General features: G+C 42.2%; 1 protein-coding gene across 1 annotated transcript; it reads right to left on the bottom strand.

Moving 5' to 3' along the window:
- Window positions 1–4,056: 4,056 nt before the first annotated feature.
- Window positions 4,057–9,628, bottom strand: map2k2b (mitogen-activated protein kinase kinase 2b). Its single transcript, XM_037787822.1, has 11 exons — window positions 8,718–9,628; window positions 8,404–8,614; window positions 8,113–8,259; window positions 7,408–7,485; window positions 7,043–7,094; window positions 6,628–6,752; window positions 6,104–6,317; window positions 5,695–5,747; window positions 5,502–5,563; window positions 5,330–5,375; window positions 4,057–4,804 (listed from the first exon to the last, which is right to left on the bottom strand). The coding sequence occupies exons 1-11, from the start codon at window positions 8,807–8,809 to the stop codon at window positions 4,694–4,696; spliced, it is 1,191 nt and encodes a 396-aa protein (XP_037643750.1). The 5' UTR covers window positions 8,810–9,628; the 3' UTR covers window positions 4,057–4,693.
- Between the last annotated feature and the right edge of the window lie 2,240 nt (window positions 9,629–11,868).

Here is an 11,868-nt window from a genome sequence, read left to right as displayed (position 1 = left end):
ATAGGAGTGGAAAAATATGCTTGGTTTATATACACAGTATGTATATATTTATTATTGGAAATCCATTAACAACACAAAACAATCACAAATATTGTCCAGAAACCCTCACAACTATTGCATTTAGCATGCTCAAATCATAACGTGGCAAACACAACACAACGACTGTCAGTGTGTCAGTGTGCTGACTTGACTATGACTTGCCCCAAAACTGCATGTGATTATCATAAAGTGGGCATGTCTGTAAAGGGGAGACTCGTGGGTACCCATAGAACCCATTTTCATTCACATATCTTGAGGTCAGAGGTCAAGGGACCCTTTTGAATATGGCCATGTCTGTTTTTCCTCGCCAAAATTTAGCTCAAGTTTGGAGCGTTATTTACAAGCTCGTATGACATGGTCGGTCCCAATGAATTCCTTATGTTTTCTAGTTTAATATGATGCCAGTATCTTCACTCTAGCTTTAAAACTGAGCTCGCTTAATGCACTTTAAAAAATGAGTGGTGTTAAAACAGCCCTAATAGTGACATAATGTTATGGACACATCCCTGATGCATATTTTTAGCCATCACAGTGGCCTATGATCATATTTGAAATCTTTGAATATATCATTTCATATTAACAATTTGTCAAATAGGTTTAGCTTAGTGTTTAGGGAACAAAAACATTTGCAGATAGAAAATGAGTGCAACGTGTGTGAATGCATGAGTGTGGGTTTTTATCTAATGTGTAGAAGAGAGAAATAGTAGCTAATGGTACAACTACTTGTACCATTAGTAGTTTGCATGAGCCAGCGTCACAAAAATGACCTGGTTGCTGTTTTCTCATAAGTTGTACCTTGGTGGTTATGTAAACAAGTCTGCAGTTAATGTCAGCGTTTGTTTTGAGACTTTCTAAAGAAAACCTCAACTGGTTTGAGGGGAAACAACCTAAATAACATCTGTGCTGGCCTTTACGAGAAAACTCAGCCATCCACTTTGTGGTTCGCAAACATGCGCACGCACACACACATGCTCAGCATGCTTTGCACACATGCAACTCAAGCCCACACCTGTATGTTGTTAACAGCGGGCCTAAAGACTGGTTACCATATTATCCTTTTAGGACTAAATAAATGTATACACATGTACAACAGTATATTTTACGTAGCCACAGCAAACAGCTCAAGACAAGATGCAGTTAAATGCAGCTTTATGTTCAGTCAATGTGAGCAGATCAACCTCATTATGACAAAACTGGTCTCGTGTCACAGATTCACTTGAGAAGCTCCTGCAGTACACCTGGGGGAAAGATGGTGCATGTGTTCGCCATGGAAGTGATCATATCGCAGCTCCACACAAAACATCAAACAATGTTTGGTTTGTTGCCTTTTAAAAAGTAGGACAAACGACTTGGAGGCAAAACAACATCAAGGTTTTACAATAAGGCGCAAGACACAAAAAAAGCTATATTTAGAGTGGAACTCCATTTTCCTAACCCCCAAGTGTGTACCCTCCTCTCCACCCACTCTTTCCTGGGCTCCCTCTTCTTCTAGACGAGCACCTTATAGCTTTGTAAATGGGTTACCCCCATGCAGCCACCCACGCATCAGGTACAGTATGAGAACCTGGGGCATCCTGTTATGACTGCTGGTTTCCTGTTTCCTGTGAAAAATACAGCCCCCTCTCTCTCACACACACATGCAAACACACTCACATACTCGTCACATAGAGTAGGCCCCGGGATCAGCTGCTATCCCCATTCCAGATATATTAGTTTGAGTGTTATAAACCTGGCTCAAGTATTTGGGAATGTATTCAAAACATGAATATCATACTGATGTGCTTTCTCCTTTTTAGATTCTTCCCAACATGACTCGTAATATCTTAGTGTATTTTTGACTGGGTATCACAGACATTGACACGGTTGAGCCCTGTGAAATACACGAAGCTGCCGCATTGTGAGAAAGTCATCATGCTATAAGGTGACAAGAGCAGCTGTTTTTGCCCCATTCTTCACGACATTTAATTTGTTTTTATTCCTTGTATACATATCCTCACTTCACATGCCAGGGAGGGAGGAAGACGTACAAGTGTCAGGGGACCACTGAAACAACGATAACAGCAGTGTGTGCTCATGTGTGAACTGTAGGCCTCCCGTTTGCCAGAAATATGAAAATAACACCGTTCGTGACACACAACATGCTGCCACTGCACACCCCCTGCCAAGATACCTGAGCATCTCTCTCTACAGGGGTCAGCCACATCACTCTTAATGAGCAGAAATCTCTCTTCCTTCCTGTGGTGGCTCTAGCCTGCCACGCTGAATGCTCAGTGACGGTGTACGCGGTTAAATCGCCTTGGCACAAACTCAGAGCCCCGCTCTCCCCTTTTATGCTTTGGCTTCTGTTGGTGCTCAAACGTGCGATTCGTTTTTTATCAGTTTTGGTTGGGCGTAGTCGTCTTTATTTATATTTAATGCAAGTCTAAAAGCATCAATGTTCAGTATTTTCCTCTCTTCAATAGGACCTTTACATTCTATAGACCGCTCACTCACTCTTTTTCTCGTTTTTTTTGCAAGAAAAAGCACAATAGCATCCTGTTCTTTTTCCTCGTTTTTAGCTCATCATCCCCTCCCCCTTTCTTGCAGATTTGAATTCATTAGCAATCAAAGAGCCACTGACAAACGCCCAATCTTAATTACCCTCTCATTTGCATATTTGCATATTAATGACTGCAGACTTTGCTGTTTTTCTGCTGCAGTAGTCCCCCTCCCATCAACATTGCTCAGACTTCGCCACCCCACACACACTGCAACACTATACATCTCTCCCCGAACGCAAGGCCTCACATTTTCAGCCTCAAGTTGACAGACATTCAAGAGAAGACATTTCATTATCACTCCAGACATGAGCCAAACAGATGAATCATTGTGCTTGTGATTTAAATGGTGGACTAATGTATTTCAGCAGGGCTTTAATTCACGGTCCTGCTCTTCAGTATAAGCGTGAGTTAACTTGCAGCGACGTATGCACAAAAGACCACACACACAGTACCAAATGTATTCTGGCATTTGTTGGTGGCATAGTTTTGTTCATAATTGTAACAGAAGTACTCAATGTATTGCCTCTGCATTGCTCATGAGTGCTTCCCCCTTCTGGTGAAATGAGTGTAAAACAGTGGAGTGATAGTCTGGCAAATGAAGGCATCATGTTACAATACATACCATTTATTCACAATTCTGACTTTATAAAGGCAGATGATTTTACCATTGAAAACAGCTATATCGTTACTTAAAGGAGGAAGTACACAAATAGAACAAAACAAAGGAGCGAAATGCCCTAATCCTGCCGCAGCACAGGATGCTCTTTAATGGCAAATCCATGTCCTGCTGTTTACATCACAGCGAATACAAAGACATAATCATTTGTTTCCGCTGAGACTGCTCAGCGAGTTGCAATGCAGCATGTTACAACAGATACTGCCCAGGGATGATAAGGCTGCAACGATTAGACGATTAGTTGACTATTTAACTAATCGCCAACTATTTTGATAATCGATTTATCGGTTTGAGTAATTTCAAGGAAAAAAAACAGTAAAAATTCTCTGACAGTAAATTGAATATCTTTAATTTGTGGACAAAACAAGACATTTGAAGACGTCATCTTGGGCTTTGGGAAACACTGATCGACATTTTTTACCATTTTCTGACATTTTATAAACCAAACAACTAATTGATTAATCAAGAAAATAATCGTCAGATTAATTTACAAAGACAGCCTCTGTCCCAGTGTAGAGGTGTAGAGAGTGTAGCTGTATGTCTCTAAGAAGACTGTCTGAAGCAAATGGTAACACAACAAACTGAGGATGCTGCTTTAAGTTAACAACCACACACACACACACACACACACACATTTGTAAACTGATGGCAGGGGCTGCCCATCAGGAGCTAATCTACTAATTCACACACCAATGGCACAGCCTTTGGGAGCAATTTGAGGTTCAGTATCTTCGACATGTGGACTCGAGGAGCCAGGATCAACCCCCGACCTTCCAAATGATGGACGACCCGCTCTACCTCTGAGCCACAGCCGCCCCATACAGACATACATACAGAGGGAGCAGAGGGTTCATTTAAGGTTGTAACTTTTTTTTTTTTTTTTAATTTTTGGCTTTGACATGAGCCTCATGTCATGAGGGTCATGCTTAAATGTTTTAAACATTTGAAGCACAATGTTTAAAACATTTAAGCATGACCCTCATGTCAAGGCCCAAAAAAAAAAAAAAAAGTGTCACTTGAGTGTCCTCAAGACGTCTCAATTTGTAGAAATCAGTCACATCACCAAATGCAAAAGAAAGTAGACTCAATCATCTCGCTAGCACAGACACACCTGAGGTCATAACCTGACCTGTTTAGTAAAATAAACTTACATTTCTAAATGTTTGCACAACACATACAAAAAACAAATTTATATACAGTACGTATGTGTCTGTACACATGTACAGATGCATAACCATGATTGTAATAACTGGGATTGACACACTCGTGCTGTAGTTACAGTATCTGTCAGTAGAGTTCATTTGACAGATGGAGACTTCAGAGGTTCACCTGAGGGAGAACGTGGCAAACAGGGTGTTTGTGTGTGGGCGTAAGGTTTTAGGCAGCAGCTTCTCCATGTTTTTACATGTACATACTGTGTGTGTGTGTGTGTGTGTGTTCAGTCCGTAGCGTGTGTGGGAGTGCTTGGTTGGCTCATCCCCATGGTTCTGCAAAGCCAGCCAGCAAAGTCTACCTCCTCCACCTCAGACCGCTTGATAAAGACATGGTTCTGCAACAAAGAAAACGAATAAGATACTGGACATTAAAAACTCAATCCTATAAATGGAAGTTTTCTGCGGCCGAGTCTGACTTTAGAACTATGTTCACAACACGAGCGACAAAAGCAACACAACGGCCAGCGTGCTCACCTACATTATTGCTCAAGCACTCGTTGATGTAGTTATGTCGTTAAATAACACTGGGAACTGGCTAATGACATTTTTGTAGACGGAATGGAACAGGCTGAAACAACAAACATATAATTGCTTGACGCTCACCGCGTCATTGGAGCGATGAAAAAAGTTGAGACCAACAAGTGTTGGGTGTCAGTTTGTAGCTTCATGTCTCCGGCTTCCATTGAAAATGGCTTGTAGCCTGTTGCTGTGTCGCTCGTAGTGTGAACACAGCATAAGTGCATATGAATAGAACACTTGCCTTCACAAGTAACCCTAGGTTGTGATCTAGACCAACCTGTGAGCTACTGCACATGTTCAAAGAGAAAAGTGGGAGCATAAATTCAGCAGAGGACACTCACCGTCAACATTTTCAAGTCAGCCCTGTCTGCTGGATTTTTGATGAGACTGAAAAATGACAAAGGAGAGAGGAATCTTTCAGAGAACTTTTCATTCACGAAGAAAACAAAAGAAGCAGATGTGTATGTGAAAAGGACAACTGATCAATGTTTTCAGGCTACAATGTGGTCTCACCACTTTGTCACAAAGTCCATGAAATCAGAGGTGAAGACGCCGTGTGGGAGTTTGGGAGGGGGCTGAAATACAGAAGAAAGTTGAATGAACATCTGATCATCTCACCTTCCTGATTTTGCAAATAATGACAGTAAATACTTTATGGAAACAGAGGGCAATTTTTAGTTGTTTTTTGAACAACTTGGATTCTTACCTCATTTACAATGTAGTCTAGTAGTTCAAAGATGGCCATTGCAGGACCATGACCTGGAAAAAGAGCCTAAATTACACAAAAGGGCTACAACAATATCCCGACTGCCGTACTGATTGTGCACATGGAAGATTTATCTTATTTTGCCAAAAATTAAGATTCCAATAGCAGGTATATTGTTTTCTAACAACAGGAACTGATCAATCAAAACATCAAAATTATACACAAACTGTTCCTGCAACAGTAGCAAGTGAGAACTTGAGGAAACTTGAATCACACTAAATTCCCTTGTCGTATTCAGCAATCATAAACTGGACAGGTTGGCGTCAGTTTGTATTATTTCTCATGCTGCCTGAATGCAAAGTTTCCTATTGTAGTTTAGCTATTTTACATGATTGTGTGTGTTGCTCACCACTGACAGATCTACCCGGTGGTCTAGGTCTGGGTGACGTGCTGGCTGTCCCTCCTTCACTACCACCCAAGATGGGACGTCCAAATATGGTCTCCAGTTCTTTAGCATCTGGAGGAGGGATGGGGTAGCGTCCGATTGACAGCTCCACAAGGGACAGCCCCATACTCCACACATCTGACTGCACAGAATAGTGGGTTCCCTGCAACCTCTCAGGCTACACAGTAAACACAAAAAACACACACAACAACGAAATAAACAATTCACATTTATCAACAAATATAAGGAACTGTTGCTCTCTGCGCAAGAATTAAATAATTTGAAATCAAATGGCTAAGAAATTACCTATATTTATTTTTAAATTGAGGCACTGGTTGAAGCTCGGTTAATAATATTTTAATGGTACACACAATAAAACAACACAACAAAAAGCCAAGTTAGACACAAAGGCAAGAAATAACAGTAATGTGGAGGAACTAAACTGAGTTGATCTTTTCAAGGCATTATTCACAGAAGGACCAACGTACCGACATATAGGATCTCGTCCCAACAAAGGAATTGGCCATAGAGTCTATGAGCTGCCCGCTCACACCAAAGTCACACAACTTGATCTCCCCACGTGAGTTCACCAGTATGTTGGAAGGCTTCACATCTGGGGGAAAAAAAGGTATTAAAAAAAAACATTACCTGACTGCCAGGACATAACATATACACTTAATGTAGTGAAAAAGGGACTATCTTTACAAACTGTAGAAACTGCAGCCCTAATATTATCATAAAGGTTAAGATTTAGATTTTTATTATCTTTGGCATGTGACCACATGTATGAACAGGTTAATAATACGCATGTTTTAACAAAATACAATGCACTTTGCTATAGTGCATTATGCCTTACAGATGAAATACAAGAATCGGTAATTAACCCCATGAAAAAACTAGTACCTCTATGCATGATTTGATGTTTTTCTCTTAGGTACGCAAGGCCTCTCAAAACCTGTTTCAAAAAGGGGAGAAATTACACAAGTCAATAATCGTAAATAACCTTAATGTGAAAACAGTTAGAAACAAGCATAAAACTCATCCAGGCACATGGTGTGCGTGTGTGTTTGTGTACTAAGGCCATAATTTAATTTGAGCTCAAAACTGAGAAATAAACTGAAAAATAGAGTGATATATGACTACTAAAGATCTTGATTTTTAAGCCTTGATGAAATGAAACAAAACAATTTAAACAAACCATTGTTCCATGAACGCCAATAATGTAATATCACATAATATTACAACATAGAAGATAAACATAGACTTACAGCAATGCTGACTTTGCCCAGAATCTCTTCAGGGATCCTCTTTGCTTCTTTCAGCACCTGGTCCAGAGAGCCACCATCCTGCACAATAAAGCAAGACAACAAAGAATCCAACAGGTCGTAATACAGATTGCTAAAAACCACATCCTGTCTTAAAACTGAATTTGAAAGGATCACATCTCTCCCATTATTGTTTTGTGCACTGAGTTCACTTACTGAATAAGTACAGTTCTTCTGTGGAACATAAACATGCCCGATACAGTAGTTTTATGGCATGATTACCACAATGAATTTGCTTGTTGAATGTCACTGTAAAAATCACACTCAGCAGATGCTTTTGTCTAAAGCGACGTACAAATGAGGTAGAATCCAACCACAGTAGATCAGGGATAATTTCAGATTAGCATTTGAATTGATTGCTTTCTATTTTCTTACACATGGGACACATGTACATATAGAAAGGCCATGGAGGATCTAGTATTTTACCTTAATTCAATGTCCTTGAACTAAGCAAAAAAGGAAACTAGGACCATAAGTCAGTTAAAGGTTGTCTGTACCTGACCGTCAGTATGGGTATATAAGATAAAAAATGTGCAAAGGGGCAAAAGAAGATAATATCCCTTTGGGGATAAATTGATCAATACAGAAATACCCTTAATACCTTAACCGGCCACCCGCACTCACAGTCCCTCCCTCCAACTCTCTCACCATGTGCTCCATGCAGATGCTGATTTCGCCATCGTTGTAAAACGCTCCATAGAAGCCCACAATGTAGGGAGAGTTACACTCATGCAGCACCTGAAGCTCGCGGATGATCTGGTTTCTGATGGCAGGTTTAATTTCAAGATGAATGAGCTGAACAGAAAAGAGAATTATTATATTGCGTTTGAGTGTTTCATGGTATGACCAGTTGGTACAAGATCAATGTTTTATTAACAGGTTCAGCATGACTTTTTTGTACAGCAACAGAGATAACATTAGTGTAATTGTGTTGCTCACCTTTCTGGCCATGATTATTCCTGAAGATTTGTGGCATTCCTTAGTGACAACTCCCCCATTACCTGCACCCAGCTCACAGACACGATGGAAGTCATCATCTCTCAGCTCGCCCACCTTGGCTTTCTGGGTGAGGAAAGCTTCCAACCTTTTCTTCTGTTGTTCATCCAGGTCCAACTCTTCCAATATTCTTTTAAGTGCCTCTAAATTGGCCCTGAGAGGGGAAAAAAAATACAAAACAGGAATAAAGCATCTTTTAGATGACACAAAATGACTGACATATTTAGTTTTATACAGCATATTGGGGAATAACTTACTCAGATGCAACATCTATGTTGGTGGAGGTGGATAATCCATCACCACCAGCAGGAGCAATGTTTAATGGCACTGGTCTCTTTTTAGGAGCCATTGTGGGTAAATCTATGAGGTGTTGGGCTTAAATGACACTTTTCTCCAGGCTACAACTGATAAATCACTAATCTTAACAGTCTCCACGTAGAGCTTTCAATGACATTAAGTAATGTTATTTGTCATCAACATAAAGTCCTGTACAAACTGGTTAAACGAGGTTAAATAGCAAAACAGGAAATGCTATGTGGACTAAATATCGATAACCTCCAATCAGATATTAAGTGGGACAGTTTAACCTAGGTAAATATGTGCCTAACTTTAAGTATTGGGTTCAACATTGCAGGCTTGGCCTTAGATTCTGCTTAAATAAACCCTCTCTGATGCACAACACTGCTAAAGCTAGGTTAGCTAGATTATAGTAGCTTAGCTTAGTTGTTTAAATCATGCGTAGTTACAGATAGTTAACCTACACTGGTTAGCACGATAACTAGCATTATGGTCACTGCACTAACACTGAAATATATATGCGCATTTTAAATGAATCTAGCTACAACATAATAACAGAATATGTTCATAAGCAGAAACCAGAGGCATCACTTCACTGCTAGCTAGTTAGCCGTTGCTGTTAGCAACAAGCGCCTGTGTTACTTCACAACGCCTAATGGAGCTGTCGTGTTGTCCTAGCAGGTTGAGTGGTGGTGGCTACAGACAGACTGACAGACAGAGGTCCCGGTATCAGCAGCAGAGATGGGGGCGCGGTGCAGCAGTACATGAACCCAGCAGCATCAGAGCAACACTTGCCGCGGTGGCGAGTTTGTTTTTATCCCGAGGAAGGTTAAAGGAGGAGAAGACACGGAGCCAGATCGCGTCATATCGGAGTGTACAACGCATGCGCAGTAAAGTAGAGGAAGGAGGGGAGTCAATCTCGCGATATCTCAGATGTTGAAAGTCAGCTAAACGGGATTATGTAATGACCAAACTCTTTTCGCACAGGCAAAGGTTATTAAAGGGACTGTTTGTAACTTTCAGAAATGCTTGTTAACAGCGACACCTGTGGCCGTGAAATCAACGAAAGTCAGCGTCGGGCTCGCGCTTGCTCGCTCTCAATATACCTGAACGAGCATCACTCAAAACAGTGAGGCGACACACGTCAGCTAAAACCACAATATCACTCTATATTTCAGCTGCTTGGCAGTAATGTTAGCTGACCAGACGAAGGTCTCTCCATGAACATGATTTAGATCTGATCCTAGTGTTGGCTTTTCCTGCCTAAGTGCAGACTGAAGCAGCGGGGCTCTGCAGCGTGTCTCCCTGCTCTCTCCGCCCGCAGCCGGAGAGAGCAGAGGAGACACCGGCACCCGGTCGGTAACGAGAAGACTACGTAAATCTCTGTAGAGCTCCGTCGCTTCACAAGACACGGAAAACCTCTGTTGGTCTGGAGGAGCTGCAGCAGTTATTTCTGCACAAACGTCCCCTGTGCATTCACTAGATATTCTCAGAGCTAAACTAACTCTTCTGCAGTGTGGAGTGAACGCGCGTTCACGTCTAGAGGTGGAGCGAGCTGAGCTGTCTGAGTGAAGGCGAGCAGGCAGAGGAGGACGGTACAGCGGCTACACGCGAACGTGCATATGCGAGCGCGCATGTGTGACGACCCGCTACATTTATGCGCTTACAAAGTTACAAATAGTCCCTTTAAAGGGACTATTTGTAACTTTCAGAAATGCTTGTTAACAGCGACACCTGTGGCCGTTAAGTCAACGAAAGTCAGCATCGGGCTCGCGCTTGCTCGCTCTAAATATACCTGAACGAGCATCACTCAAAACAGTGAGGCGACACACGTCAGCTAAAACCACAATATCACTCTATATTTCACCTGCTTGGCAGTATTGTTAGCTGACCAGACGGAGGTCTCCCCATGAATCAATGCTGATCCTAGTGAAGGCTTTGAGGCTGAAGCAGGAAGAGAAACGTTATCGCCTCCGACCGCAGCCGAAGGGAGACACCGGCACCCAGTCGGAGACGGTATCATCTCTCTTCCTGCTTCAGCCCTGCTGCAGGAAGAGAAACGTTAACGTCTCCGACCGGGTGCCGGGGATAACGTTTTGTCGCTGCGGAGCCCCGTCACTTCACAAGAAACCTCTGTTGGTCTGGAGGAGCTGCAGCATTTATTTCTGCACAAACGTCCACTGTACTTTCACTAGATATTCTCAGAGCTACTAACTCTTCTGCAGTGTGGAGGGAGCGCGCATGCACATCTAGAGGTGGAGCGAGACAGCGAGAACGCGCACGCTGTGTGTCAGTGAAGGCAAGCAGGCAGAGGAGCAGAGGCTCTGGCCACACGCAAGTGCGCATATGCGATCGCGCATGTGTCCCGACCCGGTACATTTATACGCTTAAAAAGTTACAAACAGTCCCTTTTGAGACGTTCAGGGAGAGGTGGTTGTTCTGACACCACTGTTCCAGGGTGGTCACCTCTCCCCTGTAAGCCGTCTCGTCGCCATAGGAGATCAACCCCACAACTGGTGTGTCGTCCGCAAACTTCACGATGGTGTTTGAAGCTCTTGTTGCAAAACAATCGTGGGTTTAGAGGGAGTACAGGAGGGGGCTGAGAACACAGCTGTTATGCAATATTTGCTGTTGGACGCCTATTACCACCTCCCAACCGCTCTCAGTGCATTGTGAATGTACCTTGTCACAAGTCATCTGGAACAGTGGCCACAGTCATTGCATACACATGTACTGTATATAGAGTGCTCCAGGGATGATGTATTTTTGTAGGCTCATTAGGAAGTTAGCATCCCCCTAGTTCCCTCGATAAAAAGCCAATGGGATTTTTCCATTGGGTTTTGGATTATAGCAGAAAATAAACTCTGTGGCAAACAAATGTTTATGATACTTAAACGTTTTGTTCAGCAAGATCATCTCCACATATGAACACCACTTTTATGATTTTTGAAGTGTAAATGCAATCGCCAGAAGTAAAAAGCTAACGTTAGGCTATAAACAAACTACACCACGGTTTCATGAGCGTGAGTATACACAACAAGGCTGCAAAGGTGGACAAGTCAGTGTGATGACGTTTAGTAGTCTCATTTAGCCACTTGTTAGCAACCGCCT

Source organism: Sebastes umbrosus, chromosome 12 (assembly GCF_015220745.1).
Source record: "Sebastes umbrosus isolate fSebUmb1 chromosome 12, fSebUmb1.pri, whole genome shotgun sequence".
In the NCBI taxonomy this organism is placed as follows: domain Eukaryota; kingdom Metazoa; phylum Chordata; class Actinopteri; order Perciformes; family Sebastidae; genus Sebastes; species Sebastes umbrosus.
This window is presented reverse-complemented; position numbering and strand designations above follow the sequence as displayed.

What these genes read in the sequence shown, in the direction of transcription:
- map2k2b (XM_037787822.1), bottom strand. Translation starts at nt 8,809, where the DNA reads ATGGCTCCTAAAAAGAGACCAGTGCCATTAAACATTGCTCCTGCTGGT. An exon ending in GGACGAGATCCTATATGTCG is followed by an intron (nt 6,318 to 6,627) that starts GTACGTTGGTCC and finishes TTTACTGTGTAG; the next exon opens with CCTGAGAGGTTGCAGGGAAC. An exon ending in ACCGGGTAGATCTGTCAGTG is followed by an intron (nt 5,748 to 6,103) that starts GTGAGCAACACA and finishes CTCTTTTTCCAG; the next exon opens with GTCATGGTCCTGCAATGGCC.